Below are 19,395 nucleotides of genomic sequence, written 5' to 3'. Positions count from 1 at the left end.
TATATGTATTTCATGGGATTTAAATTGTTTTTTAAAAAAGTTAACAAATTGTGTAAAAGTTCAGATGCTGGTTCTGGAAGTTCTGGTGTCTAATTAATCCATTTAAAGCACCTCTGTGTATTTTAGGAAATTATATTTTACAGTAGTACAGTGGTGCTTATATGGTCTGAACGACTGCAACCACTTCTTTTTTCTTTTCTTTAAGAATAAATCTAGTTGTTGTATTAACTTATTGTACTTTATTGTTTTGTTTGATTTTATTTGGTCTTGGTGTTACTGCTTTAAAAAAACTGCGACAGTAAGTTGTCCTTGAGGCGGCTATAAATACAAATGCATTCGTGTTATTATTATTATTATTATTATTATTATTATTATTATTATTATTAGAGGAGCCAGCCTCTGACTATTAAAACCACAAGATGGCAGACTTGCGCAAAGAATCTCCTGCAACAAGACTCCTGCTCCTCAGATCTCAGAGTTTCTGTCTCATGGAGATAAAACTACACAATAAAACCCAGAAGGAAACTACACTTTGGACAAACTCCACTTAAAACTGTTTGTCGACTATCGCGAGTTTACAATAAGCATTTCCCACGTGAAAAGATGTTTCCCAGCGCGCGAGGGAGCTCCGCCTCTGCACGCACCATGGAGACAAAACGCAGCGCGACCCAACCCACAAGCCCCGCCCCCTGCCGGCCACTATTGGTTCAACGGAGACGCTTTAGCTCCGCCCCCTGCGCTCTGATTGGACAGGAGCTCCTGCCATCAGGAAAGCAACACGGAAAGAGATCAAAAAAAGTTATGGAGTGATCCTAATCGGATCACGTCTGTTGCATGCTGCTGCTGCGTAGTTTGGTCGGAGGAAGAAATCAAAAACAGAGTGCTTTTGGGGGAAGCGAGGAGGAGCAGAGGGCACGAGACGGAGAGCGAGGAGCAGCTGGGAGTCAATGAGGAGAGGAGCAGAGGAGGAGCAGAGGAGGAGCAGGGGAGGAGCAGAGGAGGAGCAGGGGAGGAGCAGGTATGTTTTCCGTTTCCAAGGACTGCCTTTGCTGATGTCACCGTGGAGGAGGGCAGACAGACAGGTGCTCACAGCAAAGTTCACTCTCCGGATGAAGAGCCCCCGCTGAGCCGACACAGACGTTTCCGAAGTTGAAGTTTTCCTCTTGTCCTTTTTTTTTAAGGAGTTTTCTGTTTTGGGGCATTTTCTAAAAAGTGGAATATTTCCTCCGTGCTCCAGGATCCTCCTGCTCGGTGGTGTCGTGCAGGAAGCCGCTGTGGGATCGAGGCTCCCGGCATCAGGAGAACCAGCACTCTCCGCTTCAATGCGTCACTGACGCAGCTGATCTCAGACAGGTGATGCTCCACGGGGTCCTCAACAGAGGGAGATTAATGTGAAACATCAAAAACAAGGATTTATTTTCTCTGATGTGGAATACAACACAAGGAATCCGCCACAACTTCCCCAACCTGCGATGATTTTCCCATGCGTCATTGCGTCTAAGCGTTGAAGGACGATCGTTCTCCCTCCAGCTTTACCAGAGCTACCAACAATGTCCAAGACACTGAAGAAGAAGAAGCACTGGTCCACTAAAGTGCAGGAGTGCACCCTGTCGTGGGGGGCTTCCGGGGAGTTGGTCGCTGTGGTGGAGGTGCAAGGCGGCGCGGAGCTGGGAGAGTTCCCGCACCTCGGACACACGGTACCGGAGGCGGTGGTTTGTCACGCCGGGAGGTTCCCCTGCAGCGGGGACGTGCTGCTGGAGGTGAACGGCACCCCGGTGAGCGGACTCACCAACAGGGACACGCAGGCTGTCATCCGACACTTTCGGGAGCCCATCCGCCTGAAGACGGTGAAACCAGGTGTGTATCCGACACACACACACACACACACACACACACACACACACACACACACACACACACACACACACACATGCTGTGTGAAGTGCTTTAAAATGGTTACAGCTGTACCGATATGACTGATGAGGGTTGTATCATGAAACATTAGGAGGTGTGTGTGTTTCAGCTTTAATATATGTAAATAGTGTGTGTGTGCATGCCCCCTGTTCCTCCCTGTGGAGCCCGAACATTCCCACACTGCTGCTGCTGAACAATCCTGCAGAGCAACAGCAGTGACCTGCTGTGTTTCAGATCAGCATTCACTACAACATCAAGTCATCCAGCTTGCAGCCCTTTCTCTGAACTCAGCCTGCAATCTTCTCTGTGTGTGTGTGTGTGTGTGTGTGTGTGTGTGTGTGTGTGTGTGTGCTATAAAACTCTCACACAGTAAATGTCATTCTGTGTGAGCTCAGCCAAAAGCGTATTGATTGGATTTCTGTATCTGTTATTACCTGACTTATTGCAATTAGTTTGTGCTCCTTTTTATGTCTCACACGCCTAATGAGTGTGTGGAATGTGCCAAAACATACAGAGTCGAGCTCTGTGTGTGTGTGTGTGTGTGTGTGTGTGTGTGTGTGTGTGTGTGTGTGGGGATGGATGGATGGATTTAATGGAGGCGCTGCTGAGCGTGGTACTTTGCAAACACTTAGCTGGGATTTGTTGCCTTGCCAGCTCAGACAGTGTTGGTCCGCTTTCGTTGAGGTGAGTCCAAGTCTAATTGAATCAATTAAACCTTTATCCTTAAATCCCCAGGACGCCGACACGAGGAGGTGGCTGATCAGACGTGAGCCCACTGCTGTCGACGTAAACGCGTGTTCTCGTGGGGTTGCAAAGCGTTGGGAGTGACTCGGAGCGAGTGGTGGAGCTTTGGGTTAGTCTTCAGATAGTGTGCTGCTCAACATCAGTCGACTCATTGGTGGTTTCTTTAGTCCATTAGTCATTCTTAATGTTTCCTTTCATGCTGAACCACTTGTTTCCAAGAGGTTTCTGAGTAAACACAAGATTTGAAGTGGAGCTTTTGCACGATTCTTTGAGTAGAAACTCAGTTTTACAGATTTGTTTAATCGTACCGAATGTTGGATTGTCCCCTCTCTCCTCCTATCTCCTCCCCTCAGCCACTTGGCATCACGTTTTGTAATTCCCACTTGCTCCTCTGAGTAAATCCAACAAATCTTAAAGATGTTGCTCAACCTTTCTTCAGAATCTCCCTCGTTGTACTCTCCTGCTGGACGATCCCAGCTGCAGCAGCTCCGCACTCTGCCAGGACAGAAAACAGAAGTTTTCCTGGAGATGTTCTCTGGCTCCAGCCCAGCCCAAGCACTCAGTATGCAGCTCCCATCCAGAGAGGAGCGAGGCAATAGGCAGTAACCTTGAGGGGGCGATTGAGAGTAGAGGCGTAGGGATACAGATACCTATGGCAGCTGGGAGACGTGTGAGTGGGCCGCTCATTGATTAATGCTGTAAACAGACGGCTTGTTTTTGCCTCCATGGAGATTAATGGATGGACCGCTTAGCTCCCAGGTCCTGGAGCAACCTTGATTCACAAATCAGGTCTGAAAAGTACACTGAGAGAAGTCCTTCCAGCACCTTCTAGATGAATAATGCTAATGATATGCTGAGAGGACCCAGTGCACACACAGAAACACTCATCGTGTCCTTCGCTGTGAAGCTTCACTAACAAAATGATAATCTGCAGATAAGTTTCTAGATTAATGGATAAAATGTCCATCTCGGTCCAAGATGGCGTCTTAAAGTGTCACTTTAATACGATATAAAACAGAGAATAGCAGCAAATCTCCATATTTGAGGCTGAAAACAGCTTTTAAAGACATGAAATATTACTTTAACTGTCCATCGGTTATCCTCATTATTAGTGGACGTTTGGTCTTCTAGTTGCAGCTTCAGAATGTTCTCCAACGCACGGCAGTCTGTTGTCCTTGTGATCGTACCTCGCCGCCTTACTGTAACATTTAAACGTGATTTAATTGAATACCAGCGGCAGTAAACATTAATCTAGAGCAGAGATTATCCCACGAGGCCATCTTTCTTTTTAAAGTTGCAAAGTGTGTGTGTGTGTGTGTGTGTGTGTGTGTGTGTGTGTGTGTGTGTGTGTGTGTGTGTGTGTGTGTGTGTGTGTGTGTGTGTGTGTGTGTGTGTGTGTGTGTGCGTGGAGGCGAACACACTGAGCTGCTTCTTTCAGTTATTGGATCTAATGGACTCTTTTCATCAAGCGTACTAAAGAGAGCAGCAATGCATCCTGGGACATTTGATGCCACGAGGAATCCAGGTAACAATGAGCACGAATAATGGAGGGAGGGGTCATTGCAGCAGGTTCTTTCTTCCACCTGTTGGTCCCTGTGCAACAGCAGTGTGACGGACATATATATATAAACATGATGTTCACAGTGTCCCGGCTGCAGGTCGTTTTAATTCACCTTGTTTAACACCTCATTTGGTAACTTACAATCTCCCATAATGCCTTGCGATAAGCACCTGAGAATGTGTCCGGAGCATCTTTAATCTCTTTAATGCGCGTTTGTTTGAAAAGCTGAAAGAAGTTCTGCTGACTCATGTTCTGTCACTTGACTGTTGATGACGTGCACACGGCAGCTTCTCGTCTGTAAACCGTCTGATCGCTCAAACGTCCCCTTTGATGCTTTTGATTAGAAGTGTTCCCAGAATCCATTGCTGTCGTGTGTTATATGAGGATGGCCCTTTAACATCATGCGGCTTCTTTCTCAGTCTCAGGTTCTTTCTTTTCGTCTCGCTGCCGGTGTTGTCATATTGAGGTTAACACTTCATACGTTTGCCTTCAGCGGCGCAGCGGAGCGGTAAGCGTGCAGTCCGTGTTAATGTGGTTTCCCCCCCGCGGTGCAGTCAGCGCGTCTATGACTAAGCTGCTCTGAAGCGGCTGAGGGGAGCCGTCAGGGTCTCTCAGGGTCTCTCAGGGTCTGCGGCTGCTCTGAGAGCACAGGTTGGTCTCTGCACGGGGACCTGACGCTCCTTTCTCCTCATGCTTTAAATGCTCAACAAACAAAGTCCATGAACAAGAGCTAAACTAAAGGAAGCACTTTACAGTCAAAGAGCCTTGGTGGCCACATAATCCACTTCCTCCTCCTGCAGCTCTGAACATGGAGCTTCACTGCCCCCCCCCCCCTCTGCTGAAACCTATTCTCTGTGTGTGTGTGTGTGTAACCGTATCCCAGCGTCCCCTCTCCCTGGCTGCTCTCCCGGCTCATTCCACAAACCTGTCACACTCCTCCTCCCCCCCCCGCCCTGCCGGCCCGTCAGCGGCGAGGAAGGACGGTGCGAGCGGCTGCACGCACTGAAGCTCCAGTCCAGCAGTGGGCCGGCTGCTGTGAATACCAAAGCACTCTGACACGTCTTCACCCTCCAGTGCTCTGTGGAGCCGCCTCCTCCTGCACCTCCTCCACTCTCTGACTCCTCCTGCACCTCCTCCACTCTCTGACTCCTCCTGCACCTCCTCCACTCTCTGACTCCTCCTGCACCTCCTCCACTCTCTGACTCCTCCTGCACCTCCTCCACTCTCTGACTCCTCCTGCACCTCCTCCACTCTCTGCCTCCTCCTGCACCTCCTCCACTCTCTGCCTCCTCCTGCACCTCCTCCTCCTCCTGCACCTCCTCCACTCTCTGACTCCTCCTGCACCTCCTCCACTCTCTGACTCCTCCTCCACTCTCTGACTCCTCCTGCACCTCCTCCACTCTCTGACTCCTCCTGCACCTCCTCCACTCTCTGCCTCCTCCTGCACCTCCTCCACTCTCTGACTCCTCCTGCACCTCCTCCACTCTCTGCCTCCTCCTGCACCTCCTCCACTCTCTGCCTCCTCCTGCACCTCCTCCACTCTCTGACTCCTCCTGCACCTCCTCCACTCTCTGCACCTCCTCCACTCTCTGCCTCCTCCTGCACCTCCTCCACTCTCTGACTCCTCCTGCACCTCCTCCACTCTCTGACTCCTCCTGCAGTTCCTCCACTCTCTGCCTCCTCCTGCACCTCCTCCACTCTCTGCCTCCTCCTGCACCTCCTCCACTCTCTGACTCCTCCTGCACCTCCTCCACTCTCTGCACCTCCTCCACTCTCTGACTCCTCCTGCACCTCCTCCACTCTCTGCCTCCTCCTGCACCTCCTCCCACTCTCTGACTCCTCCTGCACCTCCTCCACTCTCTGACTCCTCCTGCACCTCCTCCACTCTCTGCACCTCCTCCACTCTCTGCCTCCTCCTGCACCTCCTCCACTCTCTGACTCCTCCTGCATCTCCTCCACTCTCTGCCTCCTCCTGCACCTCCTCCACTCTCTGCCTCCTCCTGCACCTCCTCCACTCTCTGACTCCTCCTGCACCTCCTCCACTTTCTGCCTCCTCCTGCACCTCCTCCACTCTCTGCCTCCTCCTGCACCTCCTGCCTCCTCCTGCACCTCCTCCACTCTCTGCCTCCTCCTGCACCTCCTCCACTCTCTGCCTCCTTCTGCACCTCCTCCTGCACCTCCTCCACTCTCTGCCTCCTCCTGCACCTCCTCCACTCTCTGACTCCTCCTGCACCTCCTCCACTCTCTGCCTCCTCCTGCACCTCCTCCTGCACCTCCTCCACTCTCTGCACCTCCTCCACTCTCTGCCTCCTCCTGCACCTCTCCACTCTCTGCCTCCTCCTGCACCTCCTCCACTCTCTGCCTCCTCCTGCACCTCCTCCTGCACCTCCTTCCACTCTCTGCCTCCTCCTGCACCTCCTCATCACTTTAACGTCTCAGACCCCAGACCTCCCCAGATGTCTTCATGGAGCCGCATTGCGGTAACGAACAGGCCAGCGAACAAAGATATCTTCTTCAGACGAGCCTCTCTGGCAGCACCATGACTTGGCAGACATGTTTTGAAGGCAGTGGAGAAGATGAGTGATGCAGCCTGGGAGCTGATTCACCACAACTGCCTCGTTCTCCTCGTGCTCGTGCTGCGACGTCAGCAGCAGCGTCTGCAGGTAGACGCTGGTGGGAATGGACAGTGTAGTTTGGACACACACACGCACACACACACACTGTTCCTCGGAGGCTCCTGCCCTCCTTTCCTCAGCTTGACTCCTAATTGGTCTCCCTCCAGCAGCGCAGCGTCCCTGCAGCTGCTCATGTCTGTAGATACGATGAGGTCAGATACTAAACCGTGCATACACAGCAACAGAGACCAGAGCAGCTCCTTCATCACGAGGAGAGATAACCTCCTCTGCTGCGTCACACGATGATGATGAAGATGAAGATGCACGTTGTTTGAGCTGAAGTCTCACTGTGATTTCATGTTTCATGCAGCTGACAGTTACGCTTCCTGCTGCTAAAGGAGGCTGACCCCCACTGTGTTTTTGAGATGTTTCTTCCACTGATGAAGATGATGAAGAGAAGGTCTTTGCACAAGAGCTGCAAACATCCATTAAAGTCACTGCATTCTTCATGCAACACGTCTTTCTCTGGTTTCTCTGTTTGATATGGTATTAAAGAGAATATCTTTGAGGTGAGGTTCTCTGCTGGTCCCTGTGCTGTGTGTGGAGCGCAGGTGGAGTCAGGGATCTCCTGACATCATGACAAAGTAACTTCTGCTGTTGTTCTGGTAACTGTTGCCGGGGTTTCCCCTTCTTCTGTCCGTTAACATCGTCCACAGGCTGCTTCACAAACGCACCGTCTCTTTGTGAAGCAGCAGACGTGAACTGGACTGTCGTGAGCCGATACGCAGGTGCAGGCGTGGAGAGGAGAGGGAGAGGGAGAGGGAGAGGGAGAGGAGAGGGAGGGGAGAGGAAGAGGGAGAGGAAGAGGGAGAGGGAGAGGAAGAGGGAGAGGAGAGGGAGAGAAAAGGAAGAGGGAGAGGAGAGGAAGAGGGAGGGGAGAGGAAGAGGAAGAGGGAGAGGAGAGGGAGAGGGAGAGGGAGGGGAGAGGAAGAGGGAGAGGAGAGGGAGAGGAGAGGAGAGGGAGAGGGAGAGGGAGGGGAGAGGGAGGGGAGAGGAAGAGGGAGAGGGAGAGGGAGAGGAGAGGAGAGGAGAGGAAGAGGGAGAGGAGAGGGAGAGGGAGAGGAGAGGGAGAGAAGAGGGAGAGGAGAGGGAGAGGAAGAGGAAGAGGGAGAGGAGAGAAGAGGGAGAGGAAGAGGGAGAGGAGAGGAGAGGAAGAGGGAGAGGAAGAGGGAGAGGAGAGGGAGAGGAGAGGGACAACAGCAGGAGGAGAGGGAGAGGAGAGGAAGAGGATAGGGAGAACAGCAGGAGGAGAGGGAGAGGGAGGGGAGAGGAGGAGGAGAGGGAAGGAGGAGGGGGAGGGAGAGGAGAGGGAGAACAGCAGGAGGAGAGGGAGAGGAGAGGAAGAGGATAGGGAGAACAGCAGGAGGAGAGGGAGAGGAGAGGAAGAGGATAGGGAGAACAGCAGGAGGAGAGGGAGAGGGAGAGGAGAGGAGAGGGGAGAGGAGGAAGAGGGAGAGGGAGAGGAGAGGGAGGAAGAGGGAGAGGGAGAGGAGAGGAGAAGAGAACAGCAGAGGGAGAGGGAGGGGAGAGGAGGAGGAGAGGGAAGGAGGAGGGGGAGAGGAAGAGGAGAGGGAGAGGAGAGGGAAGGAGGAGGGGGAGAGGGAGAGGAGGGAGAGGAGAGGAGAGGGAGAGGAGAGGGAGGGGAGAGGGAGAGGAAGAGGAGAGGGAGGAGGAGAGGAAGAGGGGGAGGGAGAGGAGGAGGAGAGGGAGAGGAAGGAGGAAGAGGGAGAGGGAGAGGGAGAACAGCAGCAGCAGGAGGAGAGGGAGAAACGGCATTAATCACAAGAATAATATTGATTCTGTTCATCAAGCCGTGTGTGTGTGTGTGTGTGTGTGTGTGTGTGTGTGTGTGTGTGTGTGTGTGTGTGGTGTGTGTGTGTGTGTGTGTGTGTGTGTGTGTGTGTGTGTGTGTGTTGTCACATAACTCCTCTGTGACCCTGAAGGAGCTTCATCTTGGACTGCGTCTCTCGTAGATCTCAGGAGTTTCTCTCGGTCAGGATCAGACTGATGGAGAGCCTGTCGGTTGCAGTGTGGACCTTCACGTCCTCTGTTCCTCCGGTTCCTCCGGTTGGGATCTTTCTTTACACTCTGGGTAATAAATGAGAAGCTCCATCAGAGCTGAAGCTCCATCAGAGCTGAAGCTCCTGGTCGGCTCTGCTCCTGCGCTGGCGTTCTCCACCTCCGCAGAGACATGTCGCTGAAAGGGTCTAGGCTCATAAAACGTTGGTATCTGCAGACGCTCGGTCCAACAACGCTACTGTTGGCGCGCTTGTCGTTGCGTAACGGGACAACCTCTTTACGCCAACAACAAACACAACAGGCGAGTGCTGTGGCACGCCACTAACGCAAAGAGACCTGGACGAGGTCAGCTGATTGACACGTGCATTGGTCCTGATGTGGACATGTGAGGCGGCCATCTTCTCACGCCGTTAATGCGGAGACGTCCTGCCCTGTGGAGACGAGCGTCCTCATTACAATTCATCGCCGTCTGTCGGCTCCTCTGACGGGTCATTGATCCGCTCCAATCTCATCGCTGTTGAGGCGCCGGCGACCTGATCCTAATGGAAAGTTGAGGACGCAACGCTTACAGTGTATTTGACTCACGTGTGTGTGTGTGTGTGTGTGTGTGTGTGTGTGTGTGTGTCACCAGTGATTGTATCTGTTTTGACAGCATCTCTCCTCGTCGTCTGCTCATGAAGGCTTTTTCTTATTTCTGCTAATAACCCAATCCCAGGACACAAATGGCACATGACTTGCTGTCTGCACCCGTGTCGGCGTGTCGGCGTGTCGGCGTGTCGGCGTGTCGGCGTGTCGGCGTGTCGGCGTGCAGTGTTTGCCCAAAACACACACTGTGACTTTGCACGAGGCTTTGGCAGCAGCCGGCCCGCCGCCTGCTCTCTGACGTCTCCCAGTGAATTGACTGTTGAGATCACGTGCACATGACTCAGTGTTTGCAGAAAGCAGAAGGACGTGTCTCTCTGCAGTCCTGACGTCGACGCAGTCGAGCGTCCGCGAGTATCAGTCCTTCGAGGCCGACGGCAGATTGTTTGCACAGCTTTCAGACGAGACGCAGCCTTGAAGAGGAACAACATTTCTCTCCTCGCTAAGTCGGAGCTGGTTTGAGCACTTTCAGATCCGGTTATGTTGCATTCTTTTAGGGCAAAGCTTATTTCTACTTCACATAGTCGTAGTATTCCATCGGCGTTCAGCCGGGACGCGTGGAGACGGGACGCGTGGAGACGAGAAGTATTTCACGTATCGACCTTCAAACAAAGTAAAACTCTGTTTCTATAATCGGCGACATAAACAATAAGTTCACAGGGTTAGACGTGAAACATTAAGAGACTCTTAAATAAAGTAAGTAAAACGACGGCATTAGCCCTCATTTCCTCCCCATAATGCACCTTGTTATTTCCTGTGACCTTCAGCCGCTCCTACAGTTTGTTCTCATTGGTCCAGACTCATCCATCCAGCAGAACGTGTTTCTAAAGTGACGTTCCACCAGTGTATTGTCACCAACAGCTGCTTTCACATTGTCCCCCCCACGACGCTTCTACTTCAAGAAGACGCTTGCTTTCACTGACATCTCCTGAAACATACCTTCCCTTGTACGGCGTGTAAGCGGCGTGCAAGGGAAGGTATGTTTCAGGAGCGCCGGCTGAATCACAACTTGAAAATGAAAGAAGCTGTTTTAATTTCCTGCTGCGTGCACGCAGAGCTCCTCTCCTTCACTGCGCTGTCTGAGAACTGAAGGACCTTCTGTCATTGTGGGACATCCTGCGCGACCTGATGTCAGCAGGCTCCACGCGCTCGCTCACGACAGCCGACTGACGACGCGCTCGTTGCTAAACGACTCCGAGGGTCCAACATTTGGCTTCTGGAAATATGAGTTGGCTCGAGCTCCTCCGGGGAGAGCCGGCGGCCAGGTCTGCCACGCTGTCATGATATCAGACTCCCTGTGGGGGGGCGGGGGCCGTCTGCGTGCCCAGGCTGCATGAGAGCCTGTGTGTCGGGGGGGTCGTTAGGAGCTGGCAGAGCAGCACAGCTCACACTGATTTAACACTTGTGTTGACAGGTACCACAGCTAGCATGAGAAGTACGACACACACATACACACACACACACACACACACACGTGATGGATAAAGTTGAGATTCTTCCTGACAGACACCCGCCCCCCCCCGTTGACCTGCGTGAGCCCTCACAGCGGTTTGGCACGAGACGGCTCCAGACTGGACGTGTGGGAGCGAGGAGGAACAGATCCTCTGCTCATGAAACATGCAGAATGTTTTCAGCGCTGTGAACACAATGTGCTGCGTCACCTGAGATGTTATGCTAATGCAGAAGCTCTGTGCTTGCTGGGGGGGGGTGTGTGTGTGTGTGTGTGGTGGTGTGTGTCTGTGAGTGTGTGTGTGTGTGTGTGTGTGTGTGTGTGTGTCTGTGAGTGTGTGTGTGTGTGTGTGTGTGTGTGTCTGTGTTGTGTGTGAGTGTGTGTGTGTGTGTGTGTGGTGTGTGTGTGTGTGTGTGTGTGTGTGTGTGTGTCTGTGAGTGTGTGTGTGTGTGTCTGTGAGTGTGTTGTGTGTGTGTCTGTGAGTGTGTGTGTCTGTGAGTGTGTGTGTGTGTGTGTCTGTGAGTGTGTGTGTGTGTGTCTGTGAGTGTGTGTGTGTGTGTGTGTGTGTGTTGCCTTTACTGCACGTGATCCTCAGCATCAGGGCCGCAGCGAACGTTAACCAGAACGGAAGAATAAATAATTATTACTACAGATTTATTAAAAAGTGTTTTTATTCTTTATTAATCTGCAGATTATTTTAATGTTGTGGACACACACACACACACACACACACACACACACACACACACACACACACACACACACACACACACTCTCTCGGGGTGTGTGTGTGTGCGGTGGTTTTGCAGGGATGTGGTTGATGACTTGCTGTGAGTCACACGTGAAGGAGAGGGACTGACTTACAGGAAGTGATCCTCACTGATCCGTCAGTGTGTAACCACGAGAGGTGAAGGACGACACGGCTGCATTAACCACTTCACTGCCTGATGGAAGTCATTCACACACTAGTTCTCCCACATTCCACACACACACACACACACACACACACACACACACACACACACACACACTAACCCTCTGATGTAAAGAGTCCTCGTGTTCACGTTCCGTCTGATTCATGATTTTACTGAAATGAATGAAACACAAACCTCGTTAAAGTGAATGATCGAAAAGCGTGTGTGTGTGTGTGTGTGTGTGTGTGTGTGTGTGTGTGTGTGTGTGTGTGTGTGTGTGTGTGTGTGTGTGTGTGTGTGTGTGTGTGTGTGTTCTCTCCCATCACAACCCTTCTGCTCCTCGCAGTTTGTTCCAGCCATCTGTTTGTTTACTCACCTCCACGCTACGACCGACACGTAGCGGCGGGGATCCCACGTTGGCATGAATAACATGAACGGGAGCGGTGAGAAACCAGCGCGGCGCTCTCTGTCTGACGTCAGCTGCGTTGATCAGATTGTTCTTTACTCGCTGGTTTTTCCTCTTTTATTGATGTTTTCATACCAACCCTGTAACCCTCCCAGATGGACCTTCAAACAAACGCCTCTCAGATAAAAGAACGTCTCACTTCCTGTTTCTGGTCCTCGCGCCTCGATGCTACATTAGAAGGAGAAACACATTTGGCACTTCTCCCCCGACGCTTGCTGCCGTTAGATAGAATTGAATATCTACACATACATAAAAGCACACATGATTTCCCAGAAGCCCACTGATACTGCGCTAATGATCGGTGTCCAAGTCGCTTCTATTCTCGGGTTGCGCTCCTACTCATCCATCACTGGCTGATGGCTGATGCAGCGTGGCGCGGTGCGTAAGTGGCCCCGCACTTCCCTCTCTTTTTATCTGCTCTGTCCTTCTGTTTCTCGTCCTGCTCATCTGGATGCTTTATGTGGCACACTGAGCAAAGGTGTGCAGGGGAACAATGGCCCCTAATGCAGGGCCCGTAAACATGTCGTGTTCAGTGAACCTGCAGCAGTGACTCAGGTGTTCTTCATGTGAAAGTAACCAATGACCACACACACACACACACACACACACATGCACACGCACACGCAGGTGCACAAAGCTCATTGTTAGCCATGCGTGTTGAACTAGCCACACTTGTTTGTTGGTTTCGGGGGAGGATCTGAGCAGCATTGTGTCTGCAGCCTGTTTTTCCTGATTGAAGAATGATGACGACAGCAGATTACAGGTGGAGGTCACCGGCCGCTCTGAAGCCGGTCACGGGATGCATTACGCCCGGCCACACCCGGGGAAGGAGATACGGCGTGTTCGCTTTCTCCGTTTGAAACATTTAACGAGAAGCTTTAACATGAGACGGACGCTCACCTGAGGACAGGTGAACCCTGTCGGGAGTGTAAGACCACGCTGGTGGAAGCTCAGAACAAAGCTGCTGTGTGACTGTGTGTGCAGAGTGTAAGAACAGGACACACACACACACACACACACACACACACACACACACACACACACACACTCAGTGCTGTGAGACCAATTAGCTCGATCCTAACCTGACCGGGGGTCTCTCAGGGAGCAGGGTCTCACTTCCTTTGTGGCAATGCAGCCACTGCACATGCACACACACACACACACGTGCACACACACACACGTGCACTCACACGTGCACACACACGTGCACACATCCTCAGCTGCTGCAGTAGGAGCTGTCAGACACGCAGTCTTTAAAGCTTCAGCTTGTGAATCTCTTTGATCTGCTTCACTTCCAGTGTTTTTCTTCTTCTCTTTCATATTCTTTGTTCTTTATTAACCTCGCTCCAAGGTGCCTGCCGTCTATTTTGAGCCTCCCCAGCCAGTGGAATCAAAGGCCATTTGATGATGGCTTAATGTTGCGGTGATGGCACTATTAGTTGCTGATTCGTGATTATGATGATTTATCTGCAACCTCGTAAACAAAACTGTGAGCTGCGAAACAAACTTTGTGTAAACGTGAGTTCATAACGGCAGCTCTGCCCCGAGACGCTAATGTTTGCCTTTGTGTTTGGTAGGTAGCAGCAGATTCTGGAAGTGCATGAGAAATGAATGCCTTTCGGTGGAAATGGGCGCCTCGGGAAACTCTGTAATGACGACGAGAAGACATTTGACATTTACAATCGCAGGCTACAGGCTGGTTCGATTCAGAAGAATAACAGAGAGGAGGGGGGCGAGGGGTACATGGGAGGAAAAGAGGAGGATTAGGAGGGGGAGAGCAACAGTAAGCCCAACGCCCCATCTGGGAGGAGATGAGCCACGCTGTCTGTTACTGGTGGAGGGGGGCTAAATTAAGTCATCAGCAGCGCCACTGAATTACGGCCAATTGCAGATTATGGCAGTTCGGAAATGTCACAACAATTGCGATGATTGCCGCCGATACAGTCACTCAGTGGGGTACACACACACACTCACACACACACACACACACACACACACACACACACACACACACACACACACACACACACACACACACACAGCCACATGCTGTTAGCAATACGTTCATGTTCCGTTTGTACTCTTAAGTCTAATTGGAAATCAGTTTCCTATAGTGGTGTAGAATTAGATGTGTGTGTGTGTGTGTGTGTGTGTGTGTGTGTGTGTCCATCACTTATCAAAGTCTTAAAGGTATAATATGTAACCTGTGTTATATGTTTAGCGTCTCAGAGACATGTGTAATGTCCCTGAAGGTAACGTTTCCTCTCTCTCCTGTCAAAACGTCAGCGGCGGCCGAACAGCGTGCAGGAGAAACTCTGATGTTTAACCTTTGAATCAGAGGAGAGAAGAACTCCCATGATGCACCTCTGCTGCACCACCACACCAAACTCCAGCTACTCCTGTTGTTTTCGTTCAGAGAGATTGTGCGTGGATGACCTTCTCTTCTCTGCCGTTCATCCCCTGATGAAGTTTTTATTATTTAACGTTAGATTAAAGGAAATAGTCGCCTCCTGCATCAGATTATCCTCACAAACAGAGTTGCACATACTTTGGCGTGAGATAACATGGTGTGTGTGTAAAAGTCCCAGAACAAACCAGCTCCAGTGTTTGCTCAGCGCCTGCAGCTGCTGCACTGTTCCAACATCTCAAACTTTCTATTCACACGTAACACTTGAAACACTGCTTTCATTATTTGAATCATCTTTTATTTATTTCCCACTGAGTATTTAGAATAACACACAATACTTCCTTCTCTTTACTGATTAGGAGTCTGGACTTTGCTCCATCTGACGGGCGGCCAGCGTCGTGTTTGATATGTTCTGGATTAGCCTCCTCCGCACAGCGTGAGGGCACCATGTGACCGTGAAGCCCATTTCATATTTAATGTGTCTGCCAATCACGGCAGATTACTCTGTCCGGCCGAGCATAAGTTAAGCATGTGATGGTTTAAGTCTGCCGGTCACATGCTGGGCGTCGGGTCTGAGCTGCTGCCCACATGGTGCACAAACACTGTTCTCCAGCATCCCTGCGCTGTGGCCACGGTCACACTGGGTTCTCTTTGAAAACCGTCCAAGTTACTCAAAATCCCATCGGCGAAGCAATGAACCTGTTTGTTTGAAGTGGCGGTGCTTCGAAGGACAGTTTGACTGGAGAGCTGTTCCTGTCCGGCACGCTGAAGGAGTGTCTCCAACACTATGATGTGCTGCTTATCAGCCGGCCGGGCTGATGAAAACAGGGCGTGTGTGTGCGTATGTGTGTGTGTGTGCGTGCGTGTGTGTGTGCGTGCTGTGGGAAGCATTCCTCATTGCTTTTATTCCTTTAGAAACATCTTTATAATGACTTCAGCAGTGTGTGTTCACAGCTGACCACATGCTAATCCTGAGCTCTTTAAGTGCGTGATTCATCCAACATGCAAACAACAAAGTGAAATGAGGCTCTTGCACTTTTTAGTTGCTCTTTACAACTCACTGCTCACTGCAAGCCAAGAGGAGTGGGCTCACAAAGAGTCGCTATCGCCGCCTTCAGGCCGGGATCACACAACTATAGGAAACATCTCCTGAGAAAGGGAGGGGAGCAGGGAGGGGAGCAGGGTGGGCTGATGGAGCCTATTATTCTCCTGATCCATGTTCAGGCTTCAGGGAGGGAGGGAGGGAGGGAGGGAGGGTGTGTGTGTGTGTGTGTGTGTGTGTGTGTGTGTGTGTGTGTGTGTGTGTGTGTGTGTGTGTGTGTGTGTGTGTGTGTGTGTGTGTGTGTGTGTGTGTGTGTGTGTGTGTGTGTGTGTGTGTGTGTGTGTGTGTGTGTGTGTGTGTGTGCGCGCAGGGCGGACGGCGGACTCTGTCAGGAGCACTTCAGGGTTGTGTGTGAGGTGCTGTGCGTGTCTGGCCGAGCCTCGTCTTTGGGGGTCAGGAGGAACAACAGGACTGCGTTATGCTGCACTCTGCAAGCAGCTGGGGCATAACTTAAAACACACACACACACACACACAGTTCAGTGAGCATCATTGTTAAGTGAACTATGGAGTTTGTGGAGTGAAGGGCGGAGACGTGTACGAGTCTGTTTGTCCGGAGTGGCGTCTTCTGTGAGCAGCTGTGTGAATTGAAGCATTAATGGTGTGTGTGTGTGTGTGTTCTCTCAGCTCTGTGTTTGTGTCACGCTGCTTCATTCTATTTTACCTGATAAATCCCAAAGACCGTATCCTCATGTAGAACTATTAAATAAAAGATCCGGGTGCATTTTCACTGTAACCGCACAGTAACAGGTGTGTGCACGTTGATCAGCTCTGTGTGTGTGTGTGTGTGTGTGTGTTGGGGTTTAACGTGTGTGTGTGTGCTTAGCAGCTGCAGCATGTCTCTACACTCAGTGTTTCTCTCCGTCCAGATTTTCTGTGTTTCCTAACAGATATCTGAGGCTGTTCCCGCTCCAAGGCTCGCCCAATTTCAAGGCCTTTCTCCACGCATGCCTCAGAGCTGTTTCACTCTCTGTTCCCCGAGTAGTGTCTAACTCTCTGTTCCCCGAGTAGTGTCTCACTCTCTGTTCCCCGAGTAGTGTCTCACTCTCTGTTCCCTGACTAGTGTCTCACTCTCTGTTCCCCGAGTAGTGTCTCACTCTCTGTTCCCCGAGTAGTGTCTCACTCTCTGTTCCCCGAGTAGTGTCTCACTCTCTGTTCCCCGAGTAGTGTCCTCTGTTCCCAGAGTAGTGTCTCACTCTCTGTTCCCCAAGTAGTGTCTCTGTTCCCCGAGTAGTGTCTCTGTGTTCCCCGAGTAGTGTCTCTCTGTTCCCCGAGTAGTGTCTCTGTTCCCCGAGTAGTGTCTCTCTGTTCCCCGAGTAGTGTCTCTCTGTTCCCCGAGTAGTGTCTCTCTGTTCCCCGAGTAGTGTCTCTCTGTTCCCGAGTAGTGTCTCTCTGTTCCCCGAGTATTCTCTGTTCCCCGAGTAGTGTCTCTGTTCGCCGAGTAGTGTCTCTGTTCGCCGAGTAGTGTCTCTGTTCCCCGAGTAGTGTCTCTCTGTTCCCCGAGTAGTGTCTCTCTGTTCCCCGAGTAGTCTCTCTGTTCCCCCGAGTAGTCTCTCTGTTCCCCGAGTAGTCTCTCTGTTCCCCGAGTAGTCTCTCTGTTCCCAGAGTAGTGTCTCTGTTCCCAGAGTAGTCTCTCTGTTCCCCGAGTAGTCTCTCTGTTCCCCGAGTAGTGTCTCTGTTCCCAGAGTAGTCTCTCTGTTCCCCGAGTAGTCTCTCTGTGTTCCCCGAGTAGTGTCTCCGTGTTCCCAGAGTAGTGTCTCTGTTCCTCGAGTAGTGTCTCTGTGTTCCCCGAGTAGTCTCTCTGTTCCCCCGAGTAGTGTCTCTTTGTTCCCCGAGTAGTGTCTCTGTTCCCCGAGTAGTGTCTCTGTTCCCGAGTAGTGTCTCTGTTCCCCGAGTAGTGTCTCTGTTCCCCGAGTAGTGTCTCTGTTCCCCGAGTAGTGTCTCTGTCCTCTGTTCCCCGAGTAGTGTCTCTGTTGTTCCCGAGTAGTGGTCTCTGTTTCCCCGAGTAGTCTTCTCTGGTTCGCCCGAGTAGTTGTCTCACATCTCTGTTCCCCGAGTAGTGTCTCACTCTCTGGTTTCCCCGAGTAAGTGTCTCGGTTCCCCGAGTAGTGTCTCTGTTCCCCGAGTATTGTCCTCTGTTCCCCGAGTAGTGTCTCTGTTCCCCGATTAGTGTCTCTGTTCCCGAGTAGTTCTCGTTCTCGAGTAGTGTCCTCTGTCGTTCCTCGAGTAGTGTCTCTGTGTTCCCCGAGTAGTGTCTCTTGTTCCCCGAGTTAGTGGTCTCTTGTCCCCGAGTAGTGTCTCTGTTCCCCGAGTAGTGTCTCTGTTCCCCGAGTAGTGTCTCTGTTCCCCGAGTAGTGTCTCTGTTCCCCGAGTAGTGTCTCTGTGTTCCCCGAGTAGTGTCTCTGTTCCCCGAGTAGTGTCTCTGTTCCCCGAGTAGTGTCTCTGTTCCCCGAGTAGTGTCTCACTCTCTGTTCCCCGAGTAGTGTCTCACTCTCTGTTCCCCGAGTAGTGTCTCTGTTCCCCGAGTAGTGTCTCTGTTCCCCGAGTAGTGTCTCTGTTCCCCGAGTAGTGTCTCTGTTCCCCGAGTAGTGTCTCTGTGTTCCCCGAGTAGTGTCTCTGTGTTCCCCGAGTAGTGTCTCTGTTCCCGAGTAGTGTCTCTGTTCCCCGAGTAGTGTCTCTGTGTTCCCCGAGTAGTGTCTCTGTTCCCCGAGTAGTGTCTCTGTTCCCCGAGTAGTGTCTCACTCTCTGTTCCCCGAGTAGTGTCTCACTCTGTTCCCGAGTAGTGTCTCACTCTCTGTTCCCCGAGCTCTGTTTTCCCCGAGTAGTGGTCTCCTTTGTTTCCCCGAGTAGTTCTCTGTTCCCCGATAGTGTCTCTGTTCCCCGAGTAGTGTCTCGGTTCCCCGAGTAGTGTCTCTGTTCCCCAGTGTGTCTTCTCCCCCTGTGTTCCCCGAGTAGTGTCCTCTGTTCCCCAGTAGTCTCTCTGTTCCCCGAGTATTGTCTCAACTCTCTGTTCCCCCTCCCGAGTAGTGTCTCACTCTCTGTTCCCCCCCCCCGATTAGTGTCTCTGTTCCCCGAGTTTGTCTCTGTTCCCACATTAGTGTCTCTGTTCCCCCAGAGTGTCTCTGTTTCCCCCCGAGTATGTCTCCTGTTCCCCGATTAGTGTCTCTCTGTCCCCGAGTAGTGGGGCTCTGTGTTCCCCGAGTAGTTTCCTTTTCCCCGATTAGTGTCTCTGTGTTTCCCCAGTAGTGTCTCTCTGTGTTCCCCGAGTATTCTCTGTTCCCGAGTAGTGTCCCTGTGTTCCCCGATTAGTGTCTCTTCTCTGTTCCCCACGATATTGTCCTCTGTGTTCCCCGTAGTGTCTCTGTTCCCCGAGTAGGGTCTCAACTCTCTGTTCCCTCCGAGTAGTTGTCTCATCTCTCTGTTCCCCGAGTATGTCCACTCTCTGTTCCCCGAGTAAGTGTCTCGTTCCCCGAGTAGTGTCTCACTTCTGTTTCCCCCGAGT

At 51.7% G+C, this 19,395-nt stretch overlaps 1 protein-coding gene across 1 annotated transcript in view; it reads left to right on the top strand.

The window, feature by feature from the left end:
- Window positions 1–1,275: 1,275 nt before the first annotated feature.
- magi3a (membrane associated guanylate kinase, WW and PDZ domain containing 3a) overlaps window positions 1,276–19,395 on the top strand; it is a 136,471-nt gene continuing 118,351 nt past the window's right edge. The window contains exon 1 of the mRNA XM_029426101.1: window positions 1,276–1,857. Within this exon, the coding sequence (XP_029281961.1) occupies window positions 1,551–1,857 (307 nt within the window). The 5' untranslated portion in view covers window positions 1,276–1,550. The remainder of the gene's footprint in view (window positions 1,858–19,395) is intronic.

The sequence above is a fragment of the Cottoperca gobio genome, unplaced genomic scaffold, assembly GCF_900634415.1.
Source record: "Cottoperca gobio unplaced genomic scaffold, fCotGob3.1 fCotGob3_104arrow_ctg1, whole genome shotgun sequence".
In the NCBI taxonomy this organism is placed as follows: domain Eukaryota; kingdom Metazoa; phylum Chordata; class Actinopteri; order Perciformes; family Bovichtidae; genus Cottoperca; species Cottoperca gobio.
Note: the sequence above shows the minus strand (reverse complement) of the source record. Positions and strands in the feature narration are given on the sequence as shown.